This window comes from Castor canadensis, chromosome 6, assembly GCF_047511655.1.
Source record: "Castor canadensis chromosome 6, mCasCan1.hap1v2, whole genome shotgun sequence".
Classification (NCBI taxonomy): domain Eukaryota; kingdom Metazoa; phylum Chordata; class Mammalia; order Rodentia; family Castoridae; genus Castor; species Castor canadensis.
Window position 1 is genome coordinate 69715088 of NC_133391.1, and position 19665 is coordinate 69734752.

General features: G+C 40.1%; 1 protein-coding gene and 1 pseudogene across 3 annotated transcripts in view; both read left to right on the forward strand.

The window, feature by feature from the left end:
• Window positions 1–19665, forward strand: part of Pde6a (phosphodiesterase 6A) — an 89258-nt gene that overhangs the window by 21575 nt on the left and 48018 nt on the right. For all 3 annotated transcript variants that reach the window (XM_020158863.2, XM_020158862.2, XM_074076669.1), the window contains 2 exons: window positions 1268–1342; window positions 17039–17103. In XM_020158863.2, the coding sequence (XP_020014452.1) occupies window positions 1268–1342; window positions 17039–17103 (140 nt within the window). The remainder of the gene's footprint in view (window positions 1–1267; window positions 1343–17038; window positions 17104–19665) is intronic.
• On the forward strand, window positions 3766–5382 carry LOC109683163 (eukaryotic peptide chain release factor subunit 1 pseudogene; annotated as a pseudogene).

Here is a 19665-nt window from a genome sequence, read left to right on the forward strand (position 1 = left end):
CGCACTAAGTTAGGTTGCAGCTTACTATGTAGGGACACAAATTGCTGTACGGGGACTCAAAGTACAGAGGCAGCCTCAGGCTAATGGTCGCCTGCTTATTGTTTGAAAAGCTCCTGTGTTCCAGGTGTTGGCCTTTTTTGTTAGGCCTCAGATATCTATTATCCTCTTTCTTACTTGGGAAACATTTTTTTTGTATGTGATTCCAAAAGCAATAACGAGCCTAATCAAGTTATAGTCTCATTCCAATCACCATAGAAAACTAATTTTTAATGATTTGTGAATTTTTTCACACTTTCTGCAAATGAAGAGTGGGGGTCACATGATAAATATATATTTGTTTTATAATAGTATATATTTGTGCTTATATATGTTTTGGTTTTGGTACTGGGGTTTGAACTCAGGGCTTCACACTTGCTAGGCAGGTGTTCTGCTTGAGCCACACTTCCAACCCTTTTTGCTCTGGTTATTTTGGAGTGAGGGTCTCACTTTTTGGCCTAGGCCAGTCAGGACCGAGATCCTCCTACTTTAGGCTGCCCATCATAGCTGGGATGACAGCTGTTCATATGATATCTCTCAAAGTTTTTTCCCCAGGCTGGCCTGGAACCTCCATTTTAGCTTCCCAAGTAGCTGGGGTGAGCTAGGGAAGTAGCTCAGAGGTGGAGTATTTGCCTAGTATGCACAAGGCTCTGGGCTTGATTCCCCAGTACTACCTAGGATTTCAGGTGTGAGCCATTGGCACCCAGCACATGGTATTTTTTTTTACACTTCTTGCTATTTTTTACTCATTACTTTATCATGGATGCCTTTTCAATTAGTACCCACACATCTGTAGAATCACTGTTAATAGATGTGGGCTCATTGATCCAGTAAGTTCCCTCTGGTTGGGCACTTAGATTATTTTTGATTCTTCACTGCTATAAATGATATTGCAAAGGGACATTTTTTTAGCTAAAATATCAACCATGTGCCTAGTATGTCCTTAAGGTAAATTTCTTAGCCATAAACACCCCACTTTTGCTTTCACATCCCACAACACTGAGGGTACCCCAACTCAGTTCCTGTGTTTTGGCTAATGATTCTATAGGGTAGATGTGACTATCCTCTAACTCTAGAAGGTCTTACTGCCCTTCCATACTTAGGTCTCAGTAAACTCTTCTCACCTTCCAAATTTCAGTGATAGATGACTCATATAAGCTGGTCTTCTTTTCTTAATCTCTTTTCCTTGATCTATTTTCAAAACATGTAATTCTATTTTTTTCACTCCTAGGAATTTTTTGATGTGTGGCCAGTTCTAATGGGTGAGGTTCCACCCTACTCTGGTCCCAGGACTCCAGATGGAAGGGTAAGTCTCTCTCTGACCTTTTCAACGTGAACAAATATTTAACAAAACTCAATGAAAGACACAATAGGACATTTCATTATCTCTAGATTAAGTTTTTTCCTTGAGTAACAATAATTCTTCACAATCGCCAAACCTGTTATTTGCAAAATGTTTTTAATACCTTGCTGGTGTTTTATAGTAACCTGATAGGTATTCCAGGCAGGAATCAATATCTACATTTCCCAGATGAGGAAAGAGTCGAAGAGAGATCAAGAAACCTGCTCAAATATTTGTCCATCTGGAAGTTACAAGCAACTAGAACTAGAAAGAACCTCCATAGCTAGTCTGGAATGGTCCATCTGATAGCCAATTCTAGTCAACAGATACACTTGTTTGGCTGCATAAGTTTATAGTTATTTTCTTTTTTGTTTGTATCTTTAAAAATTGAATTGATAGCTAATACATAACCAAAAATTTCCCATAAATATTTGGATTCCCAATCAATCAAAACTGGACCCACTATCACACACGGTAAATTTTAAAGAAATGTTTCATTAGCATATAATAGTTGTACAGGGGAATACATGGTGATATTTACAAATGTGCTTACAATATATCTTAGTTAGATTGACCTCCATTTTTCTCCATCTTTTCTTGTTAGAACAATTTCAACAGGTTTCATTCCTCTTTTTTCATATGTGGATACAAAATACATCCACCATTTTCACCCTCACTGTCTCTTTCCTTGTGACTACCCACCTCCCACTGGTACTCTATTTTTCTCTCCTGCCCTTCATTTTTTTAAATGTATATTGATGGTCCAAGGGGATTTCTCCTTGGTACTTTAGGCCTGTATATATCGCCCCACAGGGTAAATTTGATTGAGCTGAGAAAGAGCTGCCTCTTTGGGACACAGCTTGAGCTCTCTAGTTTGCCATACTCTCCACCACTCAGAGTTCTTCTGTTCACCCGGCCCTGTTCTCTCATTTATGGTGCTACCCTGCTCTCTAGGCATTTGGTTTCTGATCTCTGATCTCATCCAGTTGTCTCATTCTAAAGATGAGGCACGATCACTTTTGAGATGCTGAAATGATCTGTCAGGGATATGGATATGATGCAGAGTACACAGACTTGGCACTCAAATGGCCTACAGAACCTGTCAAATGACTGAACAGACCTTAGCCAAGGCTCACAGGATGAGTTAGCACACCAATCCTGTCCTAAATGAAGTTTTAACCCAGTGCCTTCCCTGTAAGAAGGTTGAGACTGTGAAATAGTCTATCAGTTTCTCCAGGAGGCCTGAAAATAAAGGGCTGTGTATGTGTGTGTATGATAATGAATGATAAGACTTCAGTCTTAAACTCTGGGATTTCAAAATTAACACCTTTTTCTGTGAGTTTCCTCTATATACCAGGAAAGATTTCAAACTTGGAATCTATTTTGTCTGCTGTGCTTTATCCAAAATGACCACTGTAACCTGTTGTCATCTCGCTCACATTACTCTTTCACCCAGGCAACTTTATGAGTGAGTTTTCAAGATTGTATCACATGCTGCTGTCAGAAACACTCTTCAATCTCTCTCTCTCTTTCTCTCTCTCCCCTGGAAGTAGAATCCAGGGCTTTGCACATGCTAACATACTACCACTGAGCTACAACCATAGCCTGACAGCTTGACACTTTTCCTATTTTGGCAGTACTGGGGCTTTTTTTTTTTTTCTTTTATTCATATGTGCATACGATGTTTGGGTCATTTCTCCCCCTTCCCCCTGCCCCCTCCCTTACCTACCCCGAGTACTGAGGCTTGAACTCAGGGCCTCATGCTTGTTAGGCAGGTGTTCTCCCGCTTGAGCCACTCCTTCAGTTGAAGGGCACCTTTTTAAAGTACAGCCTTTTCATGTTATCGTGGTTGACATCTTCCCACTGAACTCTTTCTCCAGCTCACATACAAGCTGAACCTGTATCTTATGGAAAGTTGGACGAAGAGGAACCAGAATAGAAATGACACAAGTTTTCAGGCACCACCAACTTCAACTAGCTCTCATTTCTTTGGCTGCTTTAATATTCATCTCTCTGAGCTGTGCCCTTAGGTCAGAGGCCAGAAGTTATCTTTAGCTCCTGGACAGTTAGAGAAATGTTGGGCCCTAGTTGCTCTGGCTCATCACCCTTAAGTGTCCCAGTCTTTGAGACTGAACTGATTAGGACATTTTCTCAGTGAGCACCAGGTCAGGAAAGAGCTGCCCATCACTTGGTCAATTCAGTTTTGGAACTGGGGTGTGTGGCTCAAGTGGTAGAGCTCTTGCCTAGCAAACAATGAGGAGGGTGCAATTGCCAGTACTGCCAAGAAGAATAAGAAGAAGGAGAATAAAGGAGAAGGAAGAAAAAGAAGAAAGGAGAAGTAGTAGTAGTTTTGGTGTCATTAAGGTGACTGACACACCCATGGTCTCATGGTTAAGACTTTCCTTTTGAGGCCCCATGTGAGTGGATTGCATCACTTGCAGGGACCTGGAGAAAGGGAGCTGGGCTGGAGAGTCAGACTCAGGACTGGTGGAAGGAGGACTGAGAAGATAGCAGGCTTCAGTACTGCTGACAGGAATGTAGAAATCTGGAAGATCCAGAAGCTCCTTAAGAGCTTCTAGGTGGCCCGAACAAAGGCTCCAGTGTACTATTGACCATTCCTCCCAAAGACCAGATTTCACTAGTGGAAAAGTGTTATCAGATGAGATTGGAACTACAGCTAACATTAAGTCAGGGTAAACTGCCTCTCACTCCTGAGAGCCATTATACCTGTGTAACAAGGGCTCAAGCTTAAAGCAAAGACCTCCAAATGCTCTGGTTGTTTACTATGGAGCAACTGTAACAGAAGAAGGAAAGAAAGGAAAGTCAACATTGACTTTGAACCTCTCAACCCAGTTAAACAATCACTGTGTTTGTGTGACAGGAAGTTCCATATAGAAGCTATACAAGTTATCATTTATTTTTTCTGTTTTATTGTTTTATTATTTTTTGGTGGCATTGGGTTTTGAATTAGGACCTTGTGCTTACTTTGCAAAGGCTCTACCACTTGAGCCAGGTGATGGCTTAGTGCAGTTTTGTTGAAACAGACGGCAGTGTGCCCCTTCCCCCTCTTTTAGCAGGTACTAGGGTTTGAACTCAGGGCTTTACACTTGCTAGGCAGGCTCTCTACCACTTGAACCATACCTCCCATTTTAGGTTTCCGGCCATCACTAGGATGACAGGCATACACTACCACACCCAGCTTAGTATGTACTTTTTGGCACGCCCTAAGGAAATAAGATAAGGCTTGCACAAATCCATTGTAGAACTCTCAGAGAAACACAACAGAGGTCAATCAACCTTGTGTTTTGCCCATTAAAGAATGGAAATACTATATAATTATGTTTAGAGATTGCTGTACAGATGTTTGTTTCTGAAGACAAAGTGAATGTGGCTGGTCCTGTTTTATCTGACCCATCTAACTTTAAAACTGAACTAAGTCAACTGACATGTTTGACCACAGGTTATAATCAAAAGTTTTTAAATTAGTTGATAAATTCTATGAGGTGAAAACAGATTCAAGCAAGCTATTGAGTTGTCTACTGAAGTCCTCTCCAATTTGAAATTCATTAAAGAAAAGAAATTAATAGACAGTACTTTGATGAAATCAGTCAGAACATGGGCAAATACTGTTTTGGATTTGAAGATACATTAAAAACTTTGAAAATGGAAGCTGTAGAACTTCTAACACTATGAAAATTTGGGTATGTTGAGATGTGTCCTTCATTGTTAAGGCATAGAAGAGGAGAAAATAATCTAACTCCAGAACAATAGAAGGATAAATCTCATTTTACAAAGAGACAGGACAAGAATTTGAGCTGATTGAGAGCATGCCTCGTTTGAATGGTTTGCTAATGACTATAAAAATTTTTGAAACTATGTTGAAAAATGTCACAGGTAAGTAACCAGAAGGACCCCAGTTTGTAGAAAGATTTGGTAGAATTGGAGTTTTTTTGCAGTACTGAGTAGTTCTCCAGGGAGTGGAATACCAAGGAGGAGGTAATTAATTTTTTACCTTGGAAACTACTATGTAGTCCATATGGGTTTGAAAAAATGTACCTCACCCTCCTGTATCCAACCCAAGTATCATACCCATGGTAGAATCCAAACAGCTCTCTGCCTCACAATTAGAATGTCTCCAGAACTTAATCCATGAACATTGGATACTGAAAAGAAGAAACAAAAGAAATCCAATCCTAAACTTTGGTTTGTCTTAGCATGAGCATGACAGTACACAATGAAGTTCCTAAATGCGATTTTGGACTAATTTGAAAAAGTATCCAAGTTTTTACTTTTATTCAATGGAGAAATTGGTTGCTTTTAAATGTTATTTTTTTAAAAGATATTTTTAGCCTTCATGCATAGAAGCAAAAATACTTCAACTGCTATTAATAAGCCTTCTATTAACTTCAAAACTTAACAAAAATGAGATTATATTTAAAGTCTTTTCTTTCCCTGACTCTTTCCCCATCTCAGATAGCAAGGGTTTAGTTCTTGCAAGAGCATGAGGAAAAAAGTTGTGATGGAAAAGTCCATGGTCTAGAAGACAAAGGATTTTGGTTTTGGTTGGTTGCCCTCCTGTATGGTGAACTTGATCAAATAACCCCTTGGATCCCTGATTTTCCCACCTACTGGGTGTTGTCCATGAACCCACACACAAAGTCTAGGAGACAGTGATGAGGAAAACATGAACAGGCCTGACACAGATCCACAGAGATGGTTTATCTAGAAAGAATGTGGACATAATGAGAATACACCTGAGTTCTAACACCGGCTCTACCAGCTTGTTGTGTGGCCTTGGGACACCTCTGCAAGCCTCCCCTTCCTCATGCACCATAATGGGGACATCAAGCTTACCTCATAGGGCTGTGGCCACTAAGACCAGTGCCACACTGACACATGGCATGCACTCCAGTATGCAATCATCGCTAGCTGGGTTGAGCCTCACTCTCTGCCAGACACTTAACCTGGACTGTGCCATTTACTCTCCTGAATAGGTTGAAGCAGGAGGTATCCTTATTTTCCCCATTAGATACTCGAAGATACTGAGACTTGGAGAGGTCAAATCATTTGCACAAATTCAAACCCAAGATGCTTCTTTCTGGTAACTGTCATTACAAGCATGCCTTCATCACTTTTCCTTGTGCCTTTTAACAAGACTTTCACATTTTATCTGCCAGATTCACATCAGAAATACAGTTTTTGTTTGGATTGTGATTAGCTAACCTCCCCAAACCTTAGGTCTAAGGCTCCCTTGTAGTAACTGTATCTCACTTCATCTCCCTTTAAAAATTAAATGAGATATGTGTATGTGTGTATGTGTGTGTGTGTGTGTGTGTGTGTGTGTGTGTTAACTATGAAAAAGTTACATAGGCTAATCAGGCTTCATGGGAATAAATAAAAAAAGAAATAGCACTTGTCTTAAAACTGTCGCATTTCGGCTAGAGGTAGGAAGCAGAAAGCGACCCTCCTATAGTGAAATCTTGGAGAGACGCTGGAGACACACTTTGCAGGCATAATCACCGAGAAAACACATAACTTTGACCCCTCCACATCTCCAGCCGGTGCAGAGAATCCCCACTTCACGTTAAACGGAGAAACGAGGAGGGCCCCCGGGGCCGCCAGTGGCCGGCGCCCATACGGCTTGGGAAGATGCGGACCAGCTTACTGTCGATTAGTACACTAACACTCCCTGTTTATACCTTTGAAACTCTCTTGTCTGATACCTTGTTCTGCTTTCTCCCTCTTGTCTGTATATTTGTTTTCCCCTTTTCTTTAACTTCTTGCTTTCCATCTCAGCTCACTCTTCCAATCTCAATATTACCATTGTTATTATTACAAGCTAGAAAATACTTAATTACACACAGTACAGGGACAGTAACAACACCAAGGACAATGACAGGAAGACAGAAAAAACAAGGAAACCAGTTTCCCCACAGCAAAAAATTAGTACAGGAACCAGAGGGGAATGAAGAGAACAGAAACTCAGATCCAGACTCCAACAAAATGAAGATAAACTATGCCAAAGGACCCAATGAAGCCCACAAGAATAATTTAAAAGAAGACATACTACAAGTACTCAATGAGAATTTTATAGAGATGATACTGGATAGGGTCAACCAAAATGTACAGGAGACACTCAAGAAATTCCAAGACAATAAAAATAGAGAATTTGAAAAAGCAAAAGAAGAAATAAAGGAAACCATAGAAGCACTGTATAAACACCAAAGTGAAAGAGAGAACACAATGAATAAATGGATAAATGAACTCAGGACAAAAATAGACAACAATAAAGAAGAAAACAGCCAGGATATGGAAAACCTCAGAAAAAAGAACGAAACAGAACTGCAAAACAAAACAGAAGGCCAATCCAGCAGAATAGAACAAACAGAAGACAGAATCTCAGAACTTGAAGATGAAATGGTAATTAAAGGAAAAACTGAAGAACTATTAATTAAACAACTCAAGACCTGTGAAAAGAAAATGCAAGAACTCACTGACTCCATCAAAAGACCAAACTTGAGAATCATGGGCATCGAAGAAGGAGAAGAGGTGCAAGCGAAGGGAATGCGTAATATATTCAACAAAATAATAACGGAAAATTTCCCAAATCTAGAGAAAGATATTCCCATACAAATGCAAGAGGCCTCCAGGACACCAAACAGACCAGATCAAAATAGAACTACTCCACGACATATCATCATTAAAACAACAAGTTCAGAAACTAAGGAAAGAATATTGAAGGCTGTAAGAGAGAAAAAACAAGTAACATACAAAGGTAAACCCATCAAAATAACAGCAGACTTCTCAACAGAAACATTAAAAGCAAGAAGAGCGTGGGGTGAGATCTTCCGGGCACTGAATGAAAATAACTTCAACCCCAGGATACTCTACCCAGCAAAGCTATCATTCAAAATAGATGGAGCAATAAAAGTCTTCCATGATAAGCAGAAACTAAAACAATATGTGACCACAAAGACACCATTACAAAAGATTCTGCAAGGGATCCTGCACACAGAAAGTGACACCCAACTTAACCATGAAAAGGCAGGCAGCACCAAACCACAGGATAAGAAAAAGCAAGACAGTAGAGAGTAACATCAAGTTAGGTACACACAATCAAACCTTCAAACAACTAAGATAACTAAATGGCAGGAATCACCACATACCTATCAGTACTAACACTTAATGTTAATGGACTTAATTCACCCATCAAAAGACACCGTTTGACAAAATGGATTAAAAAAGAAGATCCAACAATTTGTTGCTTACAGGAGACTCATCTCACCGACAGAAATAAGCATAAGCTTAGGATGAAAGGCTGGAAGAAGATTTACCAAGCCAATGGCCCCTGAAAACAGGCAGGAGTAGCAATACTTATCTCTGACAAAGTAGACTTCAAACCTACATTGATCAAACGAGATAAAGAAGGACATTCCATACTAATAAAAGGGGAAATAGACCAAAAGGAAATAATAATCATCAATCTGTACGCACCCAATGTCAACGCACCCAATTTCATCAAACATACCCTGAAAGACCTAAAAGCATATATAAACGCCAACACAGTGGTTGTGGGAGACTTTAACACTCCATTATCATCAATAGATAGGTCATCCAAACAAAAACTCAATAAAGAAATCCAAGATCTAAAATATGCAATAGATCAAGTGGACCTAGTAGATGTCTACAGAACATTTCATCCAACCTCTACACAATATACATTCTTCTCAGCAGCCCATGGAACCTTCTCCAAAATAGATCATATCCTAGGGCACAAAGCAAGCCTCAACAAATATAAGAAAATAGAAATAATACCATGCATACTATCTGACCACAATGCAGTAAAAGTAGAACTCAACAACAAAAGTAAAGACAAAAAACATGCAAACAGCTGGAAACTAAATAACTCATTACTTAATGAAGAATGGATCATCGATGCAATAAAAGAGGAAATTAAAAAGTTCCTAGAAGTCAATGAAAATGAAAACACAACCTACCGGAACCTATGGGACACAGCTAAGGCAGTCTTGAGAGGAAAGTTTATAGCCATGAGTGCATATATTAAAAAGATTGAAAGATCCCAAATCAATGACCTAATGATACATCTCAAACTCCTAGAAAAACAAGAACAAGCAAATCCCAAAACAAATAGAAGGAGAGAAATAATAAAAATAAGAGCTGAAATCAACGAAATAGAAACCAAAAAAACCATACAAAGAATTAATGAAACAAAAAGTTGGTTCTTTGAAAAAATAAACAAGATCGATAGACCCCTGGCAAACCTGACTAAAATGAGGAGAGAAAAAACCCAAATTAGTAGAATTAGGAATGCAAAAGGGGAGATAACAACAAACACCATGGAAGTCCAGGAAATCATCAGAGACTACTTTGAGAACCTATATTCAAATAAATTTGAAAATCTAAAAGAAATGGACAGATTTCTAGATACATATGATCATCCAAAACTGAACCAAGAGGAAATTAATCACCTGAATCACAAAATGAAATTGAAGCAGCAATCAAGAGTCTCCCCAAAAAGAAAAGTCCAGGATCTGATGGATTCTCTGCTGAATTCTATCAGACCTTTAAAGAAGAACTGATACCAACCCTCCTTAAACTGTTCCATGAAATAGAAAGGGAAGGAAAACTGCCAAACACATTTTATGAAGCCAGTATTACACTTATCCCAAAACCAGGCAAAGACACCTCCAAAAAGGAGAACTATAGGCCAATCTCCTTAATGAACATTGATGCAAAAATCCTCAACAAAATAATGGCAAATCGAATTCAGCAACACATCAAAAAGATTATTCACCACGACCAGGTAGGCTTCATCCCAGGGATGCAGGGGTGGTTCAACATACGAAAATCAATAAACGTAATAAACCACATTAACAGAAGCAAAGACAAAAACCACTTGATCATCTCAATAGATGCAGAAAAAGCCTTTGATAAGATCCAACATCATTTCATGATAAAAGCTCTAAGAAAACTAGGAATAGAAGGAAAGTTCCTCAACATTATAAAAGCTATATATGACAAACCTACAGCCAGCATTATACTTAACGGAGAAAAATTAAAACCATTCCCTCTAAAATCAGGAACCAAACAAGGATGCCCACTATCTCCACTCCTATTCAACATAGTACTGGAATTCCTAGCCAGAGCAATTAGGCAAGAAGAGGGAATAAAAGGAATACAAATAGGTAAAGAAACTGTCAAAATATCCCTATTTGCAGACGACATGATCCTATACCTTAGAGACCCAAAAAACTCTACTCAGAAGCTTCTAGACATCATCAATAGCTATAGCAAGGTAGCAGGATATAAAATCAACATAGAAAAATCATTAGCATTTCTATAAACTAACAATGAGCAAACGGAAAAAGAATGTATGAAAACAATTCCATTTACAATAGCCTCAAACAAAATCAAATACCTAGGTGTAAACCTAACAAAAGATGTGAAAGACCTCTACAAGGAAAACTATACACTTCTGAAGAAAGAGATTGAGGAAGACTATAGAAAGTGGGGAGATCTCCCATGCTCATGGATTGGTAGAATCAACATAGTAAAAATGTCGATACTCCCCAAAGTAATCTACATGTTTAATGCAATTCCCATCAAAATTCCAATGACATTCATTAAAGAGATTGAAAAATCTACTGTTAAATTTATATGGAAACACAAGAGGCCACGAATAGCCAAGGCAATACTCAGTCAAAAGAACAATGTAGGAGGTATCACAATACCTGACTTCAAACTATATTACAAAGCAATAACAATAAAAACAGCATGGTACTGGCACAAAAACAGACATGAAGACCAGTGGAACAGAATAGAGGACCCAGATATGAAGCCACACAACTATGAGCAACTTATCTTTGACAAAGGAGCTAAAAATATACGATGGAGAAATAGTAGCCTCTTCAACAAAAACTGCTGGGAAAACTGGTTAGCAGTCTGCAAAAAACTGAAACTAGATCCATGTATATCACCCTATACCAAGATTAACTCAAAATGGATCAAGGATCTTAATATCAGACCCCAAACTCTTAAGTTGATACAAGAAAGAGTAGGAAATACTCTGGAGTTAGTAGGTATAGGTAAGAACTTTCTCAATGAAACCCCAGCGCACAGCAACTAAGAGATAGCATAGATAAATGGGACCTCATAAAACTAAAAAGCTTCTGTTCATCAAAAGAAATGGTCTCTAAACTGAAGAGAACACCCACAGAGTGGGAGAAAATATTTGCCAATTATACATCAGACAAAGGACTGATAACCAGAATATACAGGGAACTTAAAAAACTAAATTCTCCCAAAACCAATGAACCAATAAAGAAATGGGCAAGTGAACTAAACAGAACTTTCTCAAAAGAAGAAATTCAAATGGCCAGAAAACACATGAAAAAATGCTCACCATCTCTAGCAATAAAGGAAATGCAAATTAAAACCACACTAAGATTCCACCTCACCCCTGTTAGAATAGCCATCATCAGCAACACCACCAACAACAGGTGTTGGCGAGGATGCGGGGAAAAAGGAACCCTCTTACACTGTTGGTGGGAATGTAGACCAGTACAACCACTCTGGAAAAAAATTTGGAGGCTACTTAAAAAGCTGGACATCGATCTACCATTTGATCCAGCAATACCACTCTTGGGGATACACCCAAAAGACTGTTACTCCAGAGGCACCTGCACATCCATGTTTATTGCGGCACTATTCACAATAGCCAAGTTATGGAAACAGCCAAGATGCCCCAGCACTGACGAATGGATTAAGAAAATGTGGTATCTATACACAATGGAATTTTATGCAGCCATGAAGAAGAACGAAATGTTATCATTCGCTGGTAAATGGATGGAATTGGAGAACATCATTCTGAGTGAGGTTAGCCTGGCCCAAAAGACCAAAAATCGTATGTTCTCCCTCATATGTGGACATTAGATCAAGGGCAAATACAACAAGGGGATTGGACTATGAGCACATGATAAAAGCGAGAGCACACAAGGGAGGGGTGAGGATAGGTAAGACACCTAAAAAACTAGCTAGCATTTGTTGCCCTTAATGCAGAGAAACTAAAGCAGATACCTTAAAGCAACTGAGGCCAATAGGAAAAAGGGACCAGGAACTAGAGAAAAGGTTAGATCAAAAAGAATTAACCTAGAAGGTAACACCCACGCACAGGAAATCAATGTGAGTCAATGCCCTGTATAGCTATCTTTATCTCAACCAGCAAAACCCTTGTTCCTTCCTATTATTGCTTATACTCTCTCTACAACAAAATTAGAGATAAGGGCAAAATAGTTTCTGCTGGGTATTGAGGGGGGGAGCGGGAGGGGGTGGAGTGGGTGGTAAGGGAGTGGGTGGGGGCACGGGGGAGAAATGAACCAAGCCTTGTATGCACATATGAATAATAAAAGAAAAATGGAAAAAAAAAAAAAAACTGTCGCATTTCCATGTCCTGTGGTTTGACTACAGCTCTTTGGTGGCTCTTACAAAGACCCTGTGTTAGCTGCTTACTGGAAGTTAACAAAGGTGCTCAGTTTTGATTTTCCAGAGTTTGGTGAATTCATACATGAATAGGGCTTTGACAGCAACTTAACTAAGCTGCAGTGTGCAGGAAAAAGCCTTATGTATTTAAAGCACATTGATTTTTTTGGCTGCTTTTCTTGAAAGCAATTGATTCTCCTGTGAGCTTTTTTAGAGGTCTGTTTCTAGTCTTTCTAAAGAGTCTCACAGTGATTCCCACATAGGGCAGCCTGCCAAGCATAGGAGTCTACAGCCTGCTGGGGAGTATAGTGAGCAACCAGGCCAAGGGCAGATGGCCTTGGAGCAAAAACATGGAAGTGGTCAAGAAGGTCCTGGAACTTGGTGTCCTTCTCTCCCAGGGAAAATAGCTTCAGAACCAGTACAACTTCACTAAAAATGTCTGGAGCTAGGGGTGTGGCTCAGTGGTGGAGTGCTCACCTGGCACATATGAGGTCCTGGTTTGCATTCCCAGCACTGAAAAAAAAAAGTTTCTAAGAAAGTTTGTTTCTATATATATATATATATATATATATTCATTTATTTATTGAAAACTTAATGTGAACAAAAATAAAACATGAGCACAGTGAAAGGCTTACATGGTATGATTCAAGCCTCCCCAAGGCAGCTACACTCACACCATCCTTCCTGGGATGTCGATGGACATCCAGGTATTCAGAAAAAGTACACATATTGCACCACCACCACCCTCAACAAATGTGCTGGTTCTATTTTATGCCTCAATATTCTCACTTACTGCATATCTTGACATCTTTTGCTCTCAGCACAAACATAGCCCTGTTACTGAAAAAAAAATGCAAAGTGTCCCTGAATTCAAGCACAGACAGTTCCCAATTTATGAGGTTTCTACTTGCAATTTTTCAACTTTATGATGGTGGAAAGTGATATACATTTGGTAGAAACTGTACTTTGAATGTGAATCTCTTCCTAGCTAGTGATACTGCAGTACTGTTCTCTCACAATGCTGGGCAGTAGCACTGAGATGCAGCCCTCAGTCAAACACATGTTCATGAGGGGAAAACAACTGACACTTTACAGCATACTGTGTTGCTAAGCTAGAATGTTCCAGAAGTTGGACATTGGGGATATGGAGTGGGGGATTAGGGTTTGAATCAGAGCTTCGACATTGCAAAGCAGGCAATCTGCCACTTGAGCCACACTTCCAGTCCAGTTTGCTTCTGTTATTTTGGAGATGGGGTCTCTCGAGCTATTTGCTCGGGCTAGCCTTGAACTGTGATCCTCCCAGTCTCAGCCTCTCAAATAGCTAGGATTACAGGCATCAGCCACTGGCACCTTGCATTAAATGCATTTTTGAGTTAGGATATTTGCAATTTTCAATGGGTTTATTGGAATGTAACTTCATTGAATGTTGAGCAGCAACCTCAACCTGCTTAACGACTTTCCTAATAATAGACATGGAGTTGTTGCCAGGTTTTTAAAAGCAGTGTTGCTAAGACCCCTGGATGGGCAAACATATTTGGATATATACCTATAAGATCCATTACCACATGTGGAATTACTGGGGCTTAGAATATGGGCATTTTAATCCTTGAGAGATAGCACTAATTATCTGACCTCAATCTTTGAATCATAGCTGGGAGAGATTTTAGAGATTATGTAGACCGGTTTCTTTCCTCACTATATTGTTCTTTTGAACCCTAGAGCTGTCAGTGACTGCTTTGATCACTGGGGGAGGAGGAGGCCAGGAAAGAGAGTCGGGGAGATCAAGAGAGTTGCAGGCTCTCTATGTATTCATCTCAACTTCCCGTGAGAGCAGCTTTGTAGGATTAGGTTCTGTGCTTTGAGGAAAGAGGTCTGTGTCTTAACAGCAGTGACAGACAAATAAGCACATACACTGATCTAATTTTACAGCCAGGGAAACTGAGGCCTACAGCGAACACAGAGTACAACCAAGCCTAGAATGTGATCTTTTCACTAGTCTTGGCTCCATTTCATTCATCATGCCATGGAGTTATCTAGTCTCCCACAGTGAGAACTCCAGGGGTACCACTGTCAGTTCCAGCCACTCACCCCAATAAGCCAAATATTGGGCCGTGGTGAAGGGCAGGGAAAGAGTTTATTAACACGGCACAGGCAAGCTACAGGAAGAGGCAAAGTAAGCATTTCAGCCCATCTTCAGGGTACAAGCACGAGTTTTAAGTTTAAATAGAAAAAGAATTTTGGGCTGTGGTAGGGGGAAGGTATGTGTAATTATTAAACAGTCACAGTCACAGTGTGGCCTGGTTGATCATTATCTCAGTTCTGGTCCTGGAGCGGGGATCTGGGGAAATTGTTATCACTGTCATCACTTGAGGGGAACAATGTCTTGTCAGGAAAAACAAGTTATTACTTCCTGGTAGGTGGCCTGTTCGTGGAGGTTCTGCTGTTCCTTTTCATTGCAGGGGGTGGGGAAGGTAGGGTGTGGGAGTTTTTTCCATCCCTTCTTGTAAAGATGTTATTCTGTTATCCATCAGTATTCTCTGTCCTAGGTTCCAAGATGGTTGCAAGGTGAGTGTCTCAGAGCAAAGACAGTTACAAAATATAGGCAGGAATGCCAAGTTTTTCGTTAATTCACGGGCCCAAGCAAGGAGTCAGTGTTTTTCAGCAAAAGCACTTTTAAAGTACTGGTTATAGTATCTACTTGTAAATCTCTAGAGAAATACTTCTGAAAATGCCTATAATAAAGGAAGAGTTTGGTTTGTTTAAAATTCCAATCCATTTTGGAATGATGCTTTTCAAAATGTGCTAAAACTATATTATTATAAAAGCAAAACTTTATAAAGACAGAAAAATATGTCCCCTTTCTTTAAATTAGATTCCACAGATTTAATCTAACTCAAATTGAGTTACTGAGCAGTAACTTTTTTTTTTTTTTTTAGCAGTATTGGGGTTTGAACTCAGGGCCTTGCTAGACAAGTGTTTTATCACTTGAGCTGAACCCCCAACCCTAAGCAGTGACTTTCAATTTCTGTTTGTAGGGCTGGTGGAGTGGTGCAAGCAGTTGAGTACCTGCTTAGTAAGTGTGAGGCCCTGAGTTCAAACCCCAGTGCCACACAAAAAAAAAACAAAAACAAAAAAAAAACCTTGACTATCAATTTCTGTTTGTACCTCATCAGGAAATGGCAATAACTAGCTTGCAGACTGGTACCAGTCCAGGGACACACTGAGTAGCTGTGTTCAGGGAGATAGTGACACAAACAGTATAACACCCTTTTAAGCTATTAACCTTAAGTGCCACAGCAGAAAGAGCACTGAGCTGGGAGTCAAGAGTCTAAGCTCTGGTATTAGCTCACTGTCTCCCTCTAAATGAGTCCTTTCCTCTCTCTACATCTCAATTTTCCCATTTGTAAAAGAGTTGCTATCTTACCCATCACATTGGCCATATAAAGGACCTGATAAAGCAAGAATTTTCCCTGGAGAGGTAGAAGAGTGGAGTCACCTGAACAGATTTACTTTCAGAGTACAGGAGGTTTAATGGAGCAAGAAGGCAGGAAGGATAGAGGAGGTAGGAGGTTAATTTGGAGGCATGAGGCACAATTGGGAAGGCAGGTCCAGAAGCAAGTTTCTAAGCCATAGCACAGTGAAGAGAGTACTTGGGTGATAGGTATGAAGGAGAAAGGGGCCTTGGCCATGGTCATGGTCCTGTACTGGAAACTGGCTGAGTTGACCCTGATTGTAAATGGATGGGAACCTCCTTTCTACCTCCCCCTCTTTCTGGATTCTAGCAGCAGTTTTTATCTCTTTCTCCTTGTACTTCACCTCCTGATCCCCTGGGGAAACTTCCTATCCCTCTTCCTAGCCCCAGCTGGTTCCAGGGAGGAGCACACTGAGGGTCAACTGAGGACAGTGAGCACCAGAAGGCAGCATGGCCATCCTAGGAGGGAGCTAGGAGCAAGCTTCCTGAACATCACAGGGCAGATGACAATAAAGGACAAAATCTGAGAGTCTGATAGTCCCATGTTTAAGGCATGTAATAAATTTTAAGTGTTCCTTTTCCTATAAAAAAGAAAAGAAAGATCAAGACCTGTTTTGTGGCGTGGTTGCACTATTGTTGAAGTTCTGTCTCTCATTCTTAATGAGTACTTTCTCTATTTTATTCACCAGGAAATTAATTTTTACAAGGTCATTGACTACATCCTGCACGGCAAAGAAGACATCAAAGTAATCCCGTAAGTTTCATCTCAAAACATGCAGAATTGCAGGCACATCATCAATAGCCACAGGCTACTCATTTCAAGATGAATGCTTACCAAACCCAACATGGCCATGTCCTTGGTTAGAGGCAGAGAGAGCAGTAGGAGGCAGTGTGGAACAGCAGGCAGATTCACACGGGGTGGGAAAGAAGGCCCCAGTAGGAGAAGAGACTTGATTAAAGTCACTATGCTGGACTGTGAATCAGGAACTCTGAGTTACATAGCCAGAGTTAACAAGTAGCCTTAATTTCCCTCCTATGAGAAATGTGACTATGGGATGGAATCAGGGCTTTTCAACAGTTTGCTAAGAAGCTACTTTTGGGATCCAAGAAAGAAGGCAATGCAAAAGCAAGAAGTGGACCCCAAGGAAAACTTATTATCCAAGAAGGATAATGAAAAGGAAAAGAGGGATGCTGTTGTGCCTGTGGTAGCTAGACTCAAACATCATTTTAAGAGGAGAGTGGCTATCATTTTTAATATAAAACTTGAAGTGTTTTGGTCAGCAGAGCATTCCAGAAAGCTTCATTGCCTTCATATCTGAATCCCTCCTTATACCAAGAGCCACACCCAGAGCTCTGTCTTAAGACATGGCTCTCTTTCTCAATTTAATTGCAAACTCCTGAAACTGCAATCAGGCTTTGTGGGAGAACCACACCTTTAGTCTCTTTCCCCGAGATCTTTCCTTCAGCTGCAGGCATTTATTTTATGCTGCTCCAGTCCTCCAAAAGTAGGGGTGATAGGAAATGCTGATTCAACGTAGGTCACCATACCAAATGTTAACACTCCTCTGTCGCTCAGATAAACAGGTAGCAGGTTCATTATCTCTTGCTAGATTAGGATGAAAAAAATTGCCTCATGTTCCTCTGTTTCTGGTGTCTATTTCCTTCCATTCTTTCTTACACAAAGACAAATTCCTTTCTTTCTTTTCTTTTTTCTTTGGTGGGTTCTTTTTTTTTTTTGAAGGGGTTGAACTCAGGGTTTTGTGCTTGCAAAGCAGGTGCTCTACTGCTTGAGCCACACCTCTAGTCCATTTTGCTCTTGTTATTTTGGTGAACTATTTGCCCAGGCTAGCCTCAAACCGCAATCCTCTTTATTTCAGCCTCCCCAAGTAGCTAGAATTATAGGCATGAGCCTCTGGAGCCTGACTTTTTTGCCTTTTTTTTTTTTTTTGGCACACTGGGGATTGAACCTAGTCAAGTGTTCTACCACTTGAGCTATGTCCCAGCCCCCTTTTTTAAAAAAATTATTTATTTATTTTTATTTTATCATTTTTACATTTACTCATATGTGTACCTTCCTGCTTCTGGGCAGAACCTGTTCTGTCCTGTTGTTCTCTAATTTTTTTGAAGAGAAAACAAAAGATAATAAGAAAGACATAGTGTTTTTGCTAGTTTGAGATGAAGATAGCTATACAGAGAGATTCCTAGCATTGCCTCCATGCACATGTGCATTGCAACCCACATTGGTTCATCTCTGCCAGAACTCTTCGCTACTTCCAGGGCCCCTTCCCATAGTGGCCTCAGCCAGTTTAAGATTACTATATTTGCGCCTCTACACTGGGCACATCAACCACATTCAAGTCTTAGGTTTCCTTTCCTTTCCCTATTTCTCCCGTGAGCGTTCTCCCCTTAGTGTGTGACCCATGTCCAAGAATATTACTGCCCAATTTGTTTTGGGTCTATAATCTGCATATGAGGGAGAACATGCCATTTTTGGCCTCCTGAGACTGGCTAACTTCGCTTAAGATGATGTTCTCCAGCTCCATCTATTTACTTGTGAATGACAAAATTTCATTCTTTGTGGCTGAGTAAAATTTCACTGTGTATAAATACCACATTTTCTTGATCCATCCATCAGTAGTGGAGAATCTTGGTTGTTTCCATAGCTTGGCTATTGTGAATAGTGCTGCAATAAACATGGGTGTGCAGGTGCCTTAGTAATAGCCTGAGTCGCATTCCTTTGGGTATATCCCTAGGAGTGGGATTGCTGGATCAGATGGCAGATCTATGTTTACTTTTTAAGGAGCCTCCTTATTGTTTTCCAGAGTGATTGTACTAGCTTACATTCCCGCCAGCGGTGCCTTTCATTCTTTTCTAAGTTCATTTCTTCATATTATGTTTTTACCTTGTCAAATGCATACTCTTCAACCATTCTGCTTTCTAACCCTCTCTCTAGAGCCTCAAGTTTATTAAACTTATTATCTGTCACAGTTTTCCCCAGTTTTTTCTTACTGCTTGTCGAATGTCAGATTTCAGTAGCCTTAGATTACAGTCATCTTGCTGCCTTCTACACAGCCTTTGTCTTACATCACTTATATCACCTGTTTCAGGCTTTTTTTTTTTTTAATGGCACCTCCTCATTTTGGAAGTACGGGGTTTTGAACTCAGGGCTTTGTTCTTGCAAGGCAGGTGCTATACCATTTTAGCCACTCTCCCAGCAACTCCCCATTTCTAATACAAATTTTTGAATCTACCAGATATGCTGTGGTAACAAGACCTTGAGACCTCAGTGGTATGATCAACAAAGTTTAATTGTTCT